Genomic DNA, 19,718 nt, shown 5'->3' with positions numbered 1-19,718 from the left:
GTGATTGAATTCATTAACACACACACACACACACACACACATTGTATTATGAGATCTGACGTTTATAAAGTATTTGTGAACCCGGCGGAAGTTTGTTTCACGCGCAAATTACACGGAATTAACTTATATATTTACAAATGTTTCATGACTGAGGCCCATTGTGTGTTTATCAATGATACAGCAAAAAATTAAACAGGTGAAATTATGCAGGCTGTAGAGTTTCAGAACTGCTCATTTAAACCCCTCGGCGAGCGACCACGATGCGGAAGTGACGTCATGTTAAAGGTGGACGCGGGCGACGTGAGTATTAAAAAAGCTGCAGGTTACCGCGGTCGTGTTCGTTAAATGACATAGTGAGGAGTGGACACGTTTATCACTGCATTGTCCTTCATATATCCATGAGTTTCTTTATCTGATCTCAAGTAAGTCGCAAATTACACTCATTACTGACTGAAACTGATTAATTTCGACACTCTCGTAAGTCTGACTACCGACTGTCGTTTAAAATGTTTAATGGCGCAGCTCATGTTATTCATTTTAAGCTCCATTAGTAACATTTCGAGACATGTGTTTAATGTGTTAGTTTGTGAAACGCTCATTTTTCATTGACGCTGAACTATTCTGTCGTTTTTAATAATTGGCGGGCGGCAGTTGCTTGCTTCTCGTTGGCTCTCATGATTGCACCTTCTGCAGCTGCGCAGACCGGACGGTATCGCGAGATCAGGGCGCTCTTTATAGGCTCGTTCTGATGCGGCGCCGCAAGATTCGTCTGGCATGTGACATCAAAGTACCGCGAGAGCGATTCGAAAGCAAACTTTTAATGTTTTTTGAATCGATCTCGCGGTACTATGATGTCCCCCTCCTGTCGGATGTTGCGGCGCCGCATTAAGTCGAACAAGCCTAATGTCTTTGAATTACTCTCGCGATACTCTGATGTCACACGCTGCCGTGCCTGCGTAGCGCACCTGACGGTTCTGTTCATGATGTTTGGTGTGCGTGTGGAGGTTCTGAAGTGAAAATGTTGTATTTTTATATTGAAGTGTGAGAGTAAAGAGTTTGTCACATGCTTGTCTGCTTCATATATCTCACATTTATATTTATTCATTTGGCATTTGACGTTTTTCTCCAAAGTGACATGTGAAGAGCATAACAGTGATGCACGATCAATTATCAGCCATATCGGTATCGACTAATACATGTTCATTTTTAATGTTATTGCTATCTGCTGATAATAAAAATAGGCGGATATATTATAGCCGATAAATGATGAATAATTTCCTCTGGTTGAACTTCCTCTGCACGCTGCTTACAGTTATAATACAGTACTGTGCTGTCTTTCTGTCCTGATCTTTCACTTACTGCTGTTAGCAAAACATAGTTGATGTAGTTACAGTATGTACGTTATTTATGAATGTGTAAATTATAGGGACACAAGCATATTGTTTGAATCAGACTGTTGTCTGAATGATTTCTGTTTTAAGACCTGTGAGACTCTTGGCTATTGAGATATTTAGAACATTTTTCTGGGTTGCTCTGGATGAACATCTATAATTTGTTTATTAAATAAACATACATTATACCAGAAAGGTTTGAAAGTTAAGGAATCGTTATCAGTGTAAATCAGAGGGAAATCATTTGCTGCTAATTGTTTATATTTGTATTTTATTGATTATCGTTATGTATAATTCATATAGCTCATACAATTATTACATAAGTCTACATATATTAATCAATAAGTAATAAACCCCCGTTTAAATTAATAAAACGATATAGAGCTTTTCATCGGACGTGCATGCGCCTAACTCGCAGTTAAATTCGGGTTTGTGTTTGGCTAGTGTCTAATAATAAAACTATTGATATTTTATATAGGCTTTGAAACACAGTCCGTGTGGCTGATGATGTAAACAAAGTTTGATGCTGATGAAATAGGGCTGCATATAATTAATCATATTTTAATCGTGATAAAGCACACAACTCCTGATACGATCTCAAAATCATTGTCTTTTAAACTGCCACTTTACAGGAAATACAAAACACAACATTATTTCACTGCATTTATACCATTTAATACTTTATATTATAATATTTATATTATAATGACATGCTAAAACTGGATGTTGTGTAACTTGTGTTGTGTTGTCGTGACTTTGATCAGATTTTGTGATGTGAATGTGGTCTGTCAGACTCAGAAGTTCAGCCTCACTTCATCTACAGAAGATCTGAAGTAGTTTCAAATCACTATGTGTGGTGTGCACTTCACTCACATTAAAACAGTGTATGATGTGACTCTGTGTGTCTGAATTAAAGGGAGGTTGTTTACACAAATACTATTCACGAATACAAACACATTTCAGAGATGTGAGGGAGGGAACGACATGAAGTCACTGTCACTTTGCATGCGTGATGTTTGTTTTGCTCTTATTCTCTCATGTTTTAGACACACAATCATAACAGATGATCCTGAATGTATGTGTTTTCATGAGGATGTTTGTGTTGTTTCTTCAGTATCCGGCTGTAGTCATGTTGTTTTTCCACTGGCTCAGAGTGATTTTGGGATCAGTGTTGTGTTATATAAAGTTTATTGTCTGTTTTTGTTTATGCGTGTTGTGTGAAGTGTATTATATGAAGAATGTCTTGTGGCGGTGGTGTTTTGTCAACACTGTGTGTTGTCCACGAGGGGGCGACCCGCTCCATCATACACAAGAAGTGACTCAAAGTTAACAGTCCTGATCACATCACTAGAATCATTTAACACATTTCCCAAACATGTGTGTCTGTGTGTTTAAAACAAGTCTGCCTGTGACATGAATGTGTTTGGTGACTATCTGAGCATGAGTACACGCACACACACACACACACGCACACACACACACACTGGATAAAACTAGGGGTACAATGGTTCTAGAGGTCGACCGTTATGTTTTTTTCTCTGGCCGATGTTGATTTTTAGAAATCATGTCATCCGATGGCTGATATATGAGGCAGATTTTCTTTTTTCCACCTTCATCTCATAAAATCTAATTAAGTAATAAATTATACAGAATATTGTCAGGGGATGCATGTCAGGTCGATTTTGTCCACTGCACATCATACTCCAGTATAATTATAAAAACATTTTGATATATTTTTACCTTTAACACAGTACTTGATTACATAAAAAAAATCCTACTTTTAAAAGAAAAAATCCTTAAGTAAAAGAAAGTGGAAGATGTTAATGTGAGTCACAAAAATGGTCAGATGCAAAGGATGCTGGGAACTCTAAATTCATTGCTCAGTTAGTGAAATTAACTAAAAGAAATCATGCAGTCCCACCACAAAACATTGAAGTAAAGATCCTTTAGACAAGTTCAAGTGGTTTGAACGTGATAAAATTAAGTTGAATTGACTCAATAATTTGTGCATTTAGAATTTTGAGATTTTTCTATAATTTAAACTAAAATATTGGTAAAAACAACAAGAACACAATTATATGAAGTAACAATGACTCCATTAATTTCATGAAATCTATGACGACACAGAATCATTCTTTACATTGTGTTCATAACCTCGGTTCTCTGGAAGATCCAGTGGAGAGATCCTCACAGTTTGCCCGCTTGTTGCACAAGAAGAGAATATGCTACTCGCTGAGAAAAGGTAGCGCGTGCACGTGTCTTTATGCATTAGGTGAGGGGCGTGACACACCTGACATAGGGCACACACTCCTGTCTGTCAAAGCTAGACATGCAATTGGATGCTTCTGGGCAATTCTGTGAAAAGTCAACCTTACCACGAAAATAAATATAAAGAAACTTTGATGTTCTATAAAGTGACATCCCTTCTCCGTTCATTGGGTATTATTGCTTCAGGATTGTGCATTTAATCTTACAGAAATCCTACAAAGTCCTTTTTTGTAACATCCATAACTCGTTTATTTCCCTTTTTTTAAATTTTTCAATTTAATCTTAACAAATTCTTCTCTGAACATTTTAATGTCAAGTCCATAATGCTGGAATTGGCCTTCTGCAGATGCTCTTCCCATTCAACAGCAGATGATGAAAGAGAACAGTAACTTACTGCTTCCTCTCTGCTCTCGTCTGCTTTGCTTTGATTCAAATGAATTATTTCTCTTCTCACACAAACACATGCTCTATCTTGTGTGACTATATCTGTAGATAATACAGGTAATAATGAACATTTAGGTTAACATTACTGATAGAAAGGTGTATTTGACCCATTCAGTTCCACTAATGTTGTGTGTGTTTGTCATTATTAAACATCAAAGCGAGGTTGTTTGTGATTCTGCTCTGCGGTATCCAAACATGTTCACTTGTATAGAAACAGTATAAACAGAACATAAAGAGTAATGTTGAATGCTGTAGACACTATTGCGAATAGAAGAAAAATAATGAGTGTAAATGTGTGTCAGTGTGACACATGATGATGATCAGATGATGTGTAAACTGAGACTCATTTAACTTCATGTTCAAAGTGCACTGAGACGTCTGATAAAATCTAAGGGAGGGACACACACACACACACACACAGGAGCTGAAGACCGGAAGCACATGAAACCCTCTTAATGCTCCTGATCCCTGCGGTGTGTGTTTGTGTGTGTGAATGTGTGCGGTAATGTGATTGTTTCAGGGGATGAACTGTGACGACACGTGCGGTCTGGAGAGCTGGGGCTGGACGACACTGTGTGTATACATACACATTAATACATCACAACTCTGCTGTGTGTATGTGTGTGTGGGGAGGTGTGTGTTGCTGTAGGGTATTAGTGGTGGTTGTGTTATGGAGGTAAGCTTAATGTAATATTTGTCTAGTTACTGTTGAGCAGCAGCACTCGCGTCACACTTACACAACTGCTCAAAGTTCAGTGCTGTGAATGCTGGGATTGATCTCACACCGACACCTGTTGCTTTCTCCTCTTCACACTTGTCTGGATCGAAGCATTTAGCGTCGTTTCTTCTGTTCTGTGTTTGCTTTAAGTTAAAGGGATAGTTCAACTAAAAATGAAAGTTCAGTCATTGTTTAGAATGTTTACTCCCCCTCAACATGTTCTCAAAATATATCAAGTTTGTTGTTGTGCTGAACACAGAGAGCGAGTTTTTGAAGAATACTTATAACTGAAGAGATGTAAGGCACTATTGACTCTCATAGTGCGGAAAAACTAAACAAACAGTTTGCTTATTCGTCCAAATATCTTCTTTTAGTGTGTATCGTCAGAATAAAGTCATGTACACAGGTTTGGAACAATGACAGAAGTTTCATTCTTGGGTGAACTGTCACTTTAATATGTTTGAACAGTGACGCTTCTTTAAAAAGAGTTCAATGTTTTTGATGAAAGATTCCAGAAAGGAAGTTGTGTGTGTTGTGATCTGTCAGGAGTCATACTCCTCTTCTCTTCTAGTACAGCTGATAGTCATCAATAGAAACACACACAGTTAATATCTGTCATGTGATCTGTGTGTGAGCTGACCTGTCCTGTACCCCTCACTGTTGGACTGACTAACAGAAGTAAGACATGTGTTCTTGTGAATGTTGTGTTCTCTGTCAGGTGTAGCTGGTGGTGTTCAGCATCAGAGGTTGAGAGCGAGCCCAGCATCAGCTCCACACACTCATCTCTCACAATGTCCAGACGCAGTCTCCGTCTGCACACCAGCAGCAGTCACTACGGAGACGACGGTCTGCACGACACATCACTTAACCACAGCGCCATCTACCGCCGCACAGATGACAGGTGACGCAAACCAGCGTCTGCAGTGTGCCAAAACATCACGCCAGCACTTTAGATAATAAAAACATAAGGTCACTGATGGAGTGAAAGTGACCGATGAGTCCTGTGTTTGTGTTGATGTTGTAGGTCTGTGAAGAGCAGACGATCTCATCAGTCGGTCAGTCTTCTCACACCCAAGTGTCCGCCGTCTGTCCTGCAGGCTCATAACAGCACAGTCAACAGTTGTGCACCCAGTGACGCGTCACTCCTGTCCTCTATGCTGGACGAGTCGTCCATACAGGAGAACACACTGGTCGACACATTCTGGGGTCAGCACGCACGCACGCACACACACACACACACACACACACACATCGTACTGATTCATTTTCAATACACTTCTGACTGTCATGTTTGATTTTCATCAGGTCTGGATGAGGACGGTCTTGATGGCAGAGGTAAACTTAATAACCTGTCTTTGTATTCTTTATCTGGAAATGAACAGATTGTATGGTGATGACATGTGGTTGATAGATAATCCATCGTTCCTAGATAATTATGATATAATGAGAGGCCTAAAGTACTCTCAGAGACAGTACTTGAATATTTTGCGATGAATGTAAATACTGATATTGTATCGTAGACATTGAAGGAGTTCATCATCTGCAGAAATGTCATGAAAATAAATGAAATATGAAGTGCTGGTGTTTAGTGATTTGTGTGAACTTGATGAAATGTTTCAGATGAACCTCTCAGGGCAGCGCACAGCACGGTGGAGGCCAAAACCCAGACGTCCAGAGCTCAGAACGGTTTCAGTCATCCAGACGGACGCTCGCCTTCATCTGCCGGACATCACAGATGTTCCTCACAGTCGGCCAGCTCACGTCCCTGTCCTAACACGACTGTATACTGCAGAGAGAGCCGCAGACTCAAGACACAAGGTGAGAGATTCCCAGCATTCATTTCAGCAGAGATGCAGGCCTGTTGTATGTGTGCGCGTGTTCGGTTCCATCATGTGTATTGTTCAAGTCCAGTTTCTTCAAAACGCTCAAACGCATGAAAAACTGCGGAAAGAGGAAAATGATCAAATGTAAAGGACACAATGGTGTCACGGCAAACAAATCTAAACTTTTCCTGAGACTCCAGTGAGTTTGATGAATATGTTAGATGGCAAGAATATTAAACCAGACGTGATATTCCAACTGACCTGGACGTGGGCTTCCACAGGAACTTGAATGTGCAGTAGTACAATCACATGTGTTTCATCAACACAAGAACAGAAATGTGTTTGAGTTCAGCAGCATCCTCACAAAAGCAGAGCTGACAGGATCAACAGATGACTAAACTCATGCCGGGTTCTCACCACAAGATAATCGGACGATTTCTCCCCTTCCGACGATCCTTGGTAAAGTCCTGATGATCTTAAACGGCTGATGACAGATGATCTTATCAGATTTCCCTGTGGTGTGTGTTAATGGTGAATGCACCTGATGGGAAGAACATCAGAGCCGCCCTGATCGCAAATCTTAAATATTCTACATGTCCTGGTGTGTGTGGGAAACCCCGAGAACAGACGCACAGGAACTCTGTTGATTGTGACGTGGAACAAAACGTTACCCTATTAGAAAGCCAGCTGACAGAAGTATAACAGAAGTAATCATCACTTCAACAAACACTTTTCTTTATTCTGTCAATTTTCTGTCAAAAGCATCACAGAAACACTATCATCGCAATTAACAGAACCAGACTATGTGCAAGTGACAGTAGTGGTGGGAGTCTGAGTGTGTGGATGCTTTAAGGTGGAACAGGTCAGATAGATCCTGTGGAGCCAGTAGACTCTTTCAGGTGATAATGTCAGCAGCTATTTTTTACAAAACTGTATTAATATTCTTTTTTAATTACTGTGAAGACATAAATACAACAATATTTGAGTTAAGATGATATCTAGTGCTGTGCCACCTTAAATGCTTTAGATGACACTGCTTGAGCAACTTCTCAACAATGAATAATATTTTTATTAAAATCACATAAAATGTTATATGGAAACATTTGTTTATATCAAACACATATAATAATAAACAAAGCTTACAGTGAAAAAATAAATAACTTATTAGGAAGATCTGTTTTGTGTGGTGAGCTTTCTTCATCACATCACGGCGCATAACACATTACAGGAGCAAGAAATCTAGGATTTTTTTCCCTCATGTTTGTGCTCTCACCGTTTAAAACACTTATAAGATTTGAAGAAGTCTGGTTGCTCTGACCTCAGCATAATGTGTCTCAGTGAGCAAACCATCAGGTGACAGCAGTGAGAAACTAAAACTTCAATGATGAATGAAGTGAATGAAGAAAAAGGCCATACTGATAAACATCATTCTCATGTGTAATATCTCTGACTGAAAGCAGCTAAACATCTGTTACAGAGAAAACTCTCTCAACAGAACATTAAGAACATTAATGATAATTGATGTAAAGATGATAAAGACGGTGTGTGTTTACTCTTGCTTGGCCATCGTTTGCCTGCACTGGAACTGAGATAAACTTCAGGCCCATCCGCCACAGGTCACTCTTCAATAATCTTGTCACAAAGTCATCAATTGATGTCAGACATACACTTTTCATCAAACAAAAGTCGGCTGCAGTGCATTTTGGGATAAAGGAGTACATGATGAGCGTGCGTTGGGTTTAGTGGATGAACATGATTGTGAGTGAAGGAGATGACTTGATGGATGATGCTGTGTTTGCAGGAGTGTTGGGGATGTGTGTTGATAACAGCAGGAGAATAGCTGCCTATCTAGTGTACATATGCACCCTACTGAAAGGTATCATCATCATCATCATCATCGTCATCTGATGACAGTGTGATCACTCTTTCCTTTAGCAGCACATCTTGATAAACACATTTACTGTCTGGATGAAACTCTTTTAATAATCACGTAAAATCATCTCTGAGAATCTCATCTCTGGTGTTTCTGGATCTGATGTGTAGAATACACAATGCAAATCATTGTGTGTGTGTGTGTGTGTGTGTGTGTGTGTGTGTGCGTCCGCAACATGTACTGTAAGTCTGAACACTTTTAAGCACTGGTGTTTTCTGTGTGTGTGTGTGTGTGTGTGTGTGTTAAATGGGCAGTTCACCTAAAAATAAACCCACTCTCTTTGTATAGTTTTGTTTGTTTATGACAGAGACCCTGTTATTTAATTTCATGTTGTCATTTTGGCACAGGTCTTTGTGTACTGTTGTGTGTTGAATATGAGTGCGTTTGTGTACTGATTTAGCTATATTTGTAATTGCCAAATGTCGTTAGTACCACAAAGAGACTCACTTAAGTGTGTGTGTCTGTTGTGTCTTTGCTGTGTCTTTACTGTGCGAGAGTGCGCCCAATCATGTGCGTCTGAATGTGTGAGTTTGTGTATGTGGATCTGAGTGTGTGTGTGTGTGTGTTTGCTCGTGTATGTGTGTCTGAGAATGTTTGTGAGGGTGTGTTTAATATGTGTGTGCGTCGGCGTCTATGTGCTTTGGGAGTGTGTGTGTTTAATGTGTGCGGCCATGTGTTTGTGTGTGTCTAATATGAGTGATTGTGTCTGCAGGTGTGCTGCTGTCAGCGTGGGTCAGTTGTGTTGCATTGTGTAAGAGAATAAAGGCTGTGTCATGGAGGAGATTCATCAGTGTTAAAGGAGGTATCTGTCGCTCTCTCTCTCTCTCTCTCGCTCTCTCTCGCTCTCTCTCTCTCTCTCTCTCGCTCTCTCGCTCACACTGGTCACACAGCCAGAAATGGACAGGGACACAGTTTCTGTGTGAAACACTAGAGCACATTCATCAGAGAGTTCATGACGGTGTTGTACTTCAGTTTTCATGTCACTGTCTGAGGTGGATTTGGTGGTTTGGGTGTTTTCTTCTCACAGGTGAACAAGATGAAGTGTTAGAGATGTGACGTAGATCAGAGGTTCTCTGACTACTTCACTGATGAGACTATAAGTCACAATCTGCTGATGTCTAATACATGAAACAATAATGAGTGCCAGACAATATCATATGTCAATACGTTTCATCACATCATTCAGTCATTGATCTCATGTTTAAAACAACAGTGAGTAGTGATGAAAAGAGCTTTCACAGGCATCTTCTTTTAGAACACACTTATTTTACAAAAGGATGTTTATTTATTAGTTGAAATAAATGACTCTTGAAAAGGAGTGTTTTTGATGGAATATGTTTGATTGTGTTATTGCCTCTTCTTTCATTTAAATTGATGAACGTGCAGATCCTGTTCTAAATCTGAATGAGAGATCTCTTCCTCATTATCACGTCTTACTGATCTGGACTTGTGTGTCATTCAGTTGTGTGTTGTGTTTAAAGGATCATTCTGCATATGTACAGGTATCAAACACACTTCACCATCAAACTTCTGTCGTCTTGAAACTGAATTTAAAGCAATAACAGATAGAAGTGTAGATAAACCAGGTCAGTAAGTCAAGTGTCTGTGTGTCATTCTTGTGTTTGTTTCTGGTTGTGGTGATGCAGTCACGGGTCTCTTTCTGAAGTGTTGTGATGAAGGTGTAATGGTGTTTAAAATGGCTCATTGTTTTCTTCTGGTCTTCTCCGTGTTCCTCCCAGCAGATGTTTGTGTATAAACAAATCTGTGTGTCCACCGTGAGCACTGCCTTGGTTACATGCAAATGTCTTTGTCTGTTGGAGCGGGTTTGTGCAGAGCTGTGATTGGAGGATCACGCAGAGACGTCTGAATTACTCCTGATGTTTAGTTTTCTTCTCTTTTCTGTCTGTCACAGGCAATGAGAAATACACCAGCAGTATGAGTGTTAAAGACGTGCTGCTGCAGAAAGAGCGACCAAAGTTTAGCGGTGTTCTCTGTAAGTACATCTGAACACACACACATACACATCACATGTGGAAATACAATATACTGCAACTACTCATGTGTTTACTGCATTCGTGTGCGGGCTACACTCTTAGTGTTCATCATGAAATGTGTTTGTGCGTCATTCATAAATCCGATCAAAACATTGATTAATAAAAGAATTTGGTTGAATATTGATGAAAGGATTTGTTTCAGTCTGATAGAAATGAAATGCTTGACTGTTGTGTGTGTAGTGTGACATTCTATATGTCATCAGATCATGTACAGGAGTGATGAGTCATCAGTGCACATCATGAGCTTTACACACACAACTGTGACTCATAACATGATTCTTTCAAATATCATCTCATTCATTTCCACGAGCTCAAGCTCGGTCGTTTATCTCTGCTGATGATGCTGTTTTCATTAAAAAGATCATATCTAAACATAAAATGTTTGGTGTTTCTGAAAGTTTAACTTCATCTTCATGTCTGCAGTAGTTTTTGCATTCATGTTGATTATCTTCGGTGTGAAGTGACTGTCAGGCTTGACGTGAGGTTGTGTACACTGATTCTAACAGGTGACGACTGCAAAAGAAAGGGCACTCAATCTTCTCAAGAACAAGCACCTGTAGGGGACTTTTGGTCCCTGATAGTTTTAACAGGTTTAATATTCATCATCACTTCTTATGAACCAAAGCTCCTTTCATTCCCAGCTTCAGCATCTCCACCAACAACCTGCATGTCCTCGACTCTATTCACTTCTGCCTCTGATGGGAATCTCTTGCTCTCGCTCTCTTTGGCTTTGATCAATGCATTTCTTTTTCTTTAGGTTTCAATAGATCTCATCCTGTGCGGTTTAGGCGGAGCATCTTTGCATGTGTGTCATGTTGCTTTTAGATTGATGCTGATGTGCGTGTATGTTATTCTGCAGTGAGCTCTAAATATCTAAGACCATCAAAGTCAATAATCACACATGCGTAGACATGAGACAATCTCTTTAACCGCTTCACATGAGAAGCATCATGCACAACATCATTCACAAACAGCAGCAGACTCTTGTACAGAGATAATTGAAAAAAATCTAAATTCTGATTAATTCTCTCATGTGTTTGTTGACCTGTATGTGAGTCTTTCTTCAGTGGAACACAAAGATATTTTGAGAAATGTCTCTGTGGTTTTGTGCTGGTACAATGGAAGTCAATGGGCTTCAGTCTTGTTTGACTAACAACATTATTCAAAATATCTTCTTTTGTCTTCTGAAGAAGAAACAAACTCATACAAGTTTGAGATGACATGAGGAACAAATGTAAACTTCAAGCATTCACTTGACCCGATGTTTGTAGCTCGCTGTGTGATGCTGTGTGATTCTGTGTGTGTGTGTGTGTGTGTGTGTGTGCTCCCTGTAACGTGTGTTTGTGTGTTTTCAGGGAAGTGGGCCTCAGGAAGTGTATTGTGGCTCATCAATGTCTTTGCTCAGTGAGTTTGACTCTGATGTTAATGTGTAAGAAATGATTGTGTTAATGATAATGTAAGTGTTGATCAGTTCATTGTCTTGAATATTGTCTGGGTGTTTGTTTAGTCTTTGTGTAGTACATTAGGTGTGAATAAATCACATGTAACACTGTCATAGTGATTATAAATACAACACCGATCAAAACACAAATTGTGATGGTCTAAACGTGAAGTTTAGAAAACACACACACTGAAAGTCACTCATGAACTAGTTTACTGTATCTGTATACTGTCAGCAGGGTTATAATGGTGCTGTACAGTGGAGGACAGATGATGTGTACATCTCACTATAGTAGAGATTCTGTGTTATCAGTCAGGCAGTTGGATGCTTCTGGAGCTGTGATGATGTCACGTGTGTTAATGTCATATGTTCTCTTACAGGTGTCTCCCTATGCTTTCAAAACTCTTGTTTATTGTACCTTTTCTTCTGCTTCTCGGTGAGTAGTTCCAGCAAACAAACACAAGGAAGTGACTCATGACGGATGATATGTTCAAAGAAAACTGGTTTGTGTGTGTGTTTATTCACAGCTGTGTGGTATTGGGGTCCGGCGGGATTGTTGGCTCTGTTCTCTTCAGTCTCTCACCACAAATCCACAAATGCTCCGAACAAAGACGGACAAACTCCTGCTGACATGAACCCTCAGGTTGTGTACTTCAGCATTATAAATGAGCTTTGACTGTCACATGATTATCAAATGAGTCCGCTGCTTTACATTATGAAACATAAGGAGTAATTTCTGTTTGAGAGAGCGTTCAATATTGTGTGATATTTTGCAAGCTGCCGTTTATATGTTTTTTTTTGATGCGTGAAAGTGATATCTAGAAAAGTATAAGTGTGTGTGTTTGTGTTGTAGCGGGCGTCAGTGGTGATGTCTTCAATGGAAATGGAGAGATTCACGCGTCTGGAAGAGAGTTTGGCTCAGCTGTGGGATCGAGTGGCGGGCGGTTTACTCAGACAGGATGAACAGCACACTGAAGTTCTCAGTCTGTATAACACACTGCGTGTGGAGTTTCACAGACACACAGACAGAGAGAGTATGGCCAAATGGATCGGAGACATGCTGGAGGAGAGATTCAGCTATCTGAAGGGAGAGGTGGAAAAACACAGCAAGAAAACGCAACAAGTGAGAGCCACACGCCAGGTTTAAATTAGTCTGTGTTTAGAGCTGAGATTGACACGCGTGATTGATCTGAACAGAATCATGATGAGATAAACAAGAGAGAAGGTCCATCAGAGAACACTCGACTGACTGAAGCTGAAGCTCTTCTTCAGACGTTAGCACGCAAAACTGAGGTATAACACACATCTACTGTCACACACGTCATATGAGAAGAGCATACAGTGATGTTATCTGTGTTTTATTCAGGAACTTCAGAGGAGACAGGAGCAGCTGCTGAAGAAGAAGAAGATTCCTGACGCATCAAATCCTGACAGGTTATTATCCCTTAACATCCAGGGAATTCTTCAACATTACTGTTACTCTTATTAATGTTATTCTAGATCAACATAAATATGAATTCAGTCATCATATATTTATATATTTCCCCTCATGTGGCACATAAAATAATATTTATGACAGCTGCTCTAGTGATGATGTGATGTGTTCAGTGATGAGACTGACAGCTGCTCTAGTGATGATGTGATGTGTTCAGTGATGAGACTGACAGCGGCTTCAGTGATGATGTGATGTGTTCAGTGATGAGTCTGACAGCGGCTCTAGTGATGATGTGATGTGTTCAGTGATGATGTGATGTGTTCAGTGTTGAGTCTGACAGCGGCTCTAGTGATGATGTGATGTGTTCAGTGATGAGTCTGACAGCGGCTCTAGTGATGATGTGATGTGTTCAGTGATGAGTCTGACAGCGGCTCTAGTGATGATGTGATGTGTTCAGTGATGATGTGATGTGTTCAGTGTTGAGTCTGACAGCGGCTCTAGTGATGATGTGATGTGTTCAGTGATGAGACTGACAGCTGCTCTAGTGATGATGTGATGTGTTCAGTGATGAGTCTGACAGCGGCTCTAGTGATGATGTGATGTGTTCAGTGATGAGTCTGACAGCGGCTCTAGTGATGATGTGATGTGTTCAGTGATGATGTGATGTGTTCAGTGATGAGACTGACAGCGGCTCTAGTGATGATGTGATGTGTTCAGTGATGAGTCTGACAGCGGCTCTAGTGATGATGTGATGTGTTCAGTGATGAGTCTGACAGCGGCTCTAGTGATGATGTGATGTGTTCAGTGTTGAGTCTGACAGCGGCTCTAGTGATGATGTGATGTGTTCAGTGATGAGTCTGACAGCGGCTCTAGTGATGATGTGATGTGTTCAGTGATGAGTCTGACAGCGGCTCTAGTGATGATGTGATGTGTTCAGTGATGAGTCTGACAGCGGCTCTAGTGATGATGTGATGTGTTCAGTGATGAGACTGACAGCTGCTCTAGTGATGATGTGATGTGTTCAGTGATGAGTCTGACAGCTGCTCTAGTGATGATGTGATGTGTTCAGTGATGAGACTGACAGCGGCTCTAGTGATGATGTGATGTGTTCAGTGATGAGACTGACAGCGGCTCTAGTGATGATGTGATGTGTTCAGTGTTGAGTCTGACAGCGGCTCTAGTGATGATGTGATGTGTTCAGTGATGAGACTGACAGCGGCTCTAGTGATGATGTGATGTGTTCAGTGATGAGACTGACAGCGGCTCTAGTGATGATGTGATGTGTTCAGTGTTGAGTCTGACAGCGGCTCTAGTGATGATGTGATGTGTTCAGTGTTGAGTCTGACAGCGGCTCTAGTGATGATGTGATGTGTTCAGTGATGAGTCTGACAGCGGCTCTAGTGATGATGTGATGTGTTCAGTGATGAGTCTGACAGCGGCTCTAGTGATGATGTGATGTGTTCAGTGATGAGACTGACAGCTGCTCTAGTGATGATGTGATGTGTTCAGTGATGAGTCTGACAGCTGCTCTAGTGATGATGTGATGTGTTCAGTGATGAGACTGACAGCGGCTCTAGTGATGATGTGATGTGTTCAGTGTTGAGTCTGACAGCTGCTCTAGTGATGATGTGATGTGTTCAGTGATGAGACTGACAGCTGCTCTAGTGATGATGTGATGTGTTCAGTGATGAGTCTGACAGCGGCTCTAGTGATGATGTGATGTGTTCAGTGATGAGACTGACAGCGGCTCTAGTGATGATGTGATGTGTTCAGTGATGATGTGATGTGTTCAGTGTTGAGTCTGACAGCTGCTCTAGTGATGATGTGATGTGTTCAGTGTTGAGTCTGACAGCTGCTCTAGTGATGATGTGATGTGTTCAGTGATGAGACTGACAGCTGCTCTAGTGATGATGTGATGTGTTCAGTGTTGAGTCTGACAGCTGCTCTAGTGATGATGTGATGTGTTCAGTGATGAGACTGACAGCTGCTCTAGTGATGATGTGATGTGTTCAGTGTTGAGACTGACAGCTGCTCTAGTGATGATGTGATGTGTTCAGTGATGAGTCTGACAGCGGCTCTAGTGATGATGTGTTGTGTTCAGTGAAGAGACTGACAGCGGCTCTAGTGATGATGTGATGTGTTCAGTGATGAGACTGACAGCGGCTCTAGTGATGATGTGTTGTGTTCAGTGATGAGACTGACAGCGGCTCTAGTGATGATGTGATGTGTTCAGTGATGAGACTGACAGCTGCTCTAGTGATGATGTGATGTGTTCAGTGATGAGTCTGACAGCGGCTCTAGTGATGATGTGATGTGTTCAGTGATGAGTCTGACAGCGGCTCCAGGGATGATGTGTTGGCGGAGGTGAAGAGACTGGATGATGAACTGGATCTCATCAAAGTTAATATTCAGGGGCTGATGGGATGCAGAGATCGATGTGATCAGCTGGATGTCCTTCAGAACTCTGTGAGTCTGTTATCCTCAGTTCTCATTAAAACACAAATAAACCTGTAATTGTCTGAGTTGAAAAGCATCAGTGTGTGTTTAGAGTGTATAATGCGTTGTGTCGTGATCTTTGAAGAATTTGTGGAAGTTGACATGTGTATTTGTGAGGTTTGTGTATGTAAGTATTTCATGTGTTCTTGTGCAGGTGTCAGATCAGGTGGAGATGGAGGTCAAGTCTCTGTTGTACGGCAGTGATAAAGCTAATGAATCGGATCTCCCAGAGTCTCTTGTGCAGTGGCTCTCAGATCAGTTTGTGAGCACCACTGAACTACATGATTCTCTCGGAGTCCTGGAGAAGAGCATTTTGGGTAATCTGTCTCTTCAGATAGAGGAGGGTGAGTCACCGTCAGAAGAGACTTTCAGCAGAACTGTGCTGCACGCCACAGGAGAGACGGGACTCACTGAAGACGTGAGTTTCATCATCACATAACTGATGTCAAGTGTGTGTCATTCATCATTCTAAAAGCGAGTTTGTGTTTGATTGTGTTAGCATGTGCAGATGATTGTGGAAAACGCTCTGAAGCTCTACTCTGAAGACCGCACCGGTCTGGTGGATTACGCGCTGGAGTCTGGAGGTATTCTACACAGATCTCTCAACTCAACTGATTTCTCATCAGAAGTGCTCCAGTCAGCTGTACTCTTCTCTTGTTTTATCACTGATCTGTGTGTGTGTGTGTGTGTCTTTGTAGGTGGCAGCATTATAAGCACACGGTGTTCAGAATCTTTCGAAACTAAAACGGCTCTGATGAGTTTGTTTGGTATTCCGCTGTGGTATTTCTCTCAGTCTCCTCGTGCTGTCATACAGGTCTGACAACCTTTCTGTTTGTATCATCATCATCTTCATGTTCAGACTGTGCTTTGACTTCATTGCTCTGTTCATCCCTGCAGCCGGACGTTCATCCTGGGGACTGCTGGGCGTTTCAAGGCTCATCTGGATATCTGGTGATTGGTTTGTCCATGAGGGTCGTGCCTACAGCCTTTTCTCTTGAACACATCCCTAAATCTCTCTCACCCACCGGTCACATCGAGAGCGCTCCTCGAGACTTCAGTGTGTATGTAAGTACATCCAGAACACAAGCCACACATGTTCACCTCAAAACTGACATGATTTATTCATCTGTGATTACGGTACTTTCATTAGATTGTATATGTTACATCCAGTAGGTGACCGAGACTTTTGCTCTAGAAATGTTCATGACTTGTAGATGGATTGGACTTTCCAGGTTGTGATGCGTCATGTCAGTCATCAGCACATGTGACCGAGAAACAGAAGAATGATTTGATGTGTGTTGTGTTGTGTTGAAGGGTTTAGATGATGAGTGGCATGAGGAAGGACAGATGCTCGGTCAGTTCACTTATCAAGAAGGTGGAGATGCTCTTCAGACCTTCTCAGTCACTGTAAGCGTCACACAAACACGGAGTCAGAAAGTCACATGTGTCCAGCGCACATACTGCTGCTGCTGTCAGTTGTGTGTTTAGTTTTGTAAGCGTGTGAATGTGTGTTGTTCCTCAGGAGGAGGTAACGAGAGGTTATCAGCTGATAGAAGTGCGTGTGCTGTCTAACTGGGGTAATGAGGAGTTCACGTGTATGTACCGCTTCAGAGTTCACGGTGAGCTGGTGGATGAGTCTGAAGACGACACGGTTGAGGACATCTGAACGTCTCCACATCAGGGTTGTGACGTTCTCTTTTCTCTTCGTGATGATTATTGTCTTAATATATTTTAAACTGAGACGGCACAAACTGAATGGATACGTGGAATCTCTGAATGACACAAACCAGAACAATGTATTTTAGACCGGAATGTAAATCTTGTCAGTTTTGTGTGATTATTTATTTGTTTGTTTGTGTTTGGGGGTGTATATGTTGTTTTGATATCTGACATGTGCTTTATTTAAGAAGGACAAGACATCATATTTGTTTATGTCCTAAGCAACACTGATTGTGAATTTTTGTGAATGCTTTGTGCAAATAATTTTGTAATGCCGTGTGATCTTTACAGGTTGGCTTTTCAAATAAAATTCTATTTTTTTTGTTTTTATTTAAAAATGTTTTGTTTTCATATCATAACTGTGTAGAGCGCAGGTGTCAAACTCGGTTCCTGGAGGGCCGCAGCTCCACACAGTTTAGCTCCATCCCTGATCAAACACACCGGATTCAGCTAATTCCCCAGGTGTAGAGGGGTGAACGGTCACTTCTAGAGAAGAGTCTCCTAAACTAAACTTTGCAGTTTGTTTGGTGGAAATCCAGCTCTCTAACAGTGATCTTACATTTAAAAGGGATTCAGTTCAGTTCATCTTTATTCACTTCCCGAAGGTAATTTGGATGCAGCACACAAGTATTCACATAAACACAATACATTTAATACAAATACTTTTCCTTCCTAAAAACTTCTTACATTACAATTAAAAACTTTACAGCTGAGGGGATAAATGAATGCCTAAATCGATCTGTTTTACTAATCGGGATACTAAAACGAATGCCAGAAGGGAGTAGGTTAAACTCATTATACAATGGGTGGGAATCATCTAACAAAATGTTCTGGGCTTTACCCAGAACCTGTCTATGATATAACTGGGCCATAGTCATCTGCTTACACCCTGTTGTTTTACTTCTCTGGTTAACAATCCTCTCAAGACAGTTCTTGTTTTTCACATTTAGAGAATTAAACCAGCACAACAGTGAAAAAGATAACAGTGACTCAACATAGGATCCGTAGAACATGCACATCAATGATTTCCCCACATTAAATGACCTTAGTTTCCGCAAACAATACAATCTTTGCTGCCCCCTCTTACACAAAGCCTCGGTATTAGGAGAAAAAGACAATTTATCATCCAAAACAGTACCCAAGTACTTGTACTGTTCAACGCTCTCAATACCTACTCCATTTATGCTCATTTGCTTATCATGAATAGATTTCCTCCTAGGGTTAAAATCAATAATCATCTCCTTAGTTTTAGAAACATTAAGTTTTAAGAAAGCATTTTTACACCACATAATAAATTCATCAACCACAGGACCATGCATAGATTCCGCCTCACTCATTAAACTAACGATTACCGAATCGTCAGCAAATTTTACAATATGCCTATCCCTATAACTACTCTTACAGTCATTTGTGTACAAGATAAATAATAAGGGCGAGAGGACACATCCTTGAGGAGACCCAGTAGATGACCCGAGCCATTCAGAAAAGCACTCATTCACTTTAACTCTCTGTTTTCTCTGCACAAGGAAATCCAAAATCCATCCTACCAGACTAAAATCCAACTCAAATTCATTAATAAGCTTCTCAACTAAGATATGTGGCTGAATGGTATTGAAAGCAGATGGAAAATCAATAAAAATAAATGTAACAAATGTTTTCGGCTTATCCAAATGTTGAAGAACTAGATGTAAAAGAGTGGTTATAGCATCATCTACCCCTCGCCTAGACCTATAAGCAAATTGTAGGGAGTCTAGATAACTCTGTGTTCTTTGCATAATTACTTAACTAATTTTTCAAAGCATTTCATCACTAGGGATGTAAGCGCCACAGGTCTAAAATCATCCACCACCAATACATTCACATCAAAGATGTCTGGACTCATACAATTATAATTTATGACGAACAGTATTTCAGTCTAGAAAGATCACGTCATCGACATCGAGGTGCTTAATATACTAGTATAGAGCCACAGATCAATGTGTCGGGATAATAAACC

General features: G+C 40.7%; 1 protein-coding gene across 5 annotated transcripts; it reads left to right on the top strand.

Annotated features, from left to right (window-relative positions):
* The first annotated feature begins 294 nt into the window (after positions 1-294).
* sun1a (Sad1 and UNC84 domain containing 1a) lies at positions 295-18,052 on the top strand. 5 transcript variants are annotated; one of them, XM_056772206.1, is made up of 22 exons: positions 295-422; positions 5,540-5,722; positions 5,846-6,027; positions 6,127-6,156; positions 6,442-6,639; positions 8,446-8,520; positions 9,290-9,379; positions 10,490-10,570; positions 11,138-11,221; positions 11,987-12,035; positions 12,453-12,508; positions 12,600-12,715; positions 12,926-13,195; positions 13,270-13,365; positions 13,439-13,506; positions 15,829-15,973; positions 16,158-16,421; positions 16,503-16,587; positions 16,702-16,817; positions 16,901-17,068; positions 17,318-17,410; positions 17,526-18,052. In XM_056772206.1, exons 2-22 carry the CDS (start codon positions 5,613-5,615, stop codon positions 17,667-17,669), a joined length of 2,520 nt encoding a protein of 839 aa, XP_056628184.1. In that variant the 5' UTR covers positions 295-422; positions 5,540-5,612; the 3' UTR covers positions 17,670-18,052. The 5 variants fall into 5 exon arrangements, with proteins under 5 accessions (XP_056628184.1, XP_056628182.1, XP_056628183.1 ...); XM_056772204.1 differs by lacking the exon at positions 295-422 and adding an exon at positions 4,536-4,676; XM_056772205.1 differs by lacking the exons at positions 295-422; positions 8,446-8,520 and adding an exon at positions 4,536-4,676.
* Positions 18,053-19,718: the final 1,666 nt, after the last annotated feature.

The sequence above is a fragment of the Triplophysa dalaica genome, chromosome 17 (genome assembly GCF_015846415.1).
Source record: "Triplophysa dalaica isolate WHDGS20190420 chromosome 17, ASM1584641v1, whole genome shotgun sequence".
Lineage (NCBI taxonomy): Eukaryota > Metazoa > Chordata > Actinopteri > Cypriniformes > Nemacheilidae > Triplophysa > Triplophysa dalaica.
Note: the sequence above shows the minus strand (reverse complement) of the source record. Positions and strands in the feature narration are given on the sequence as shown.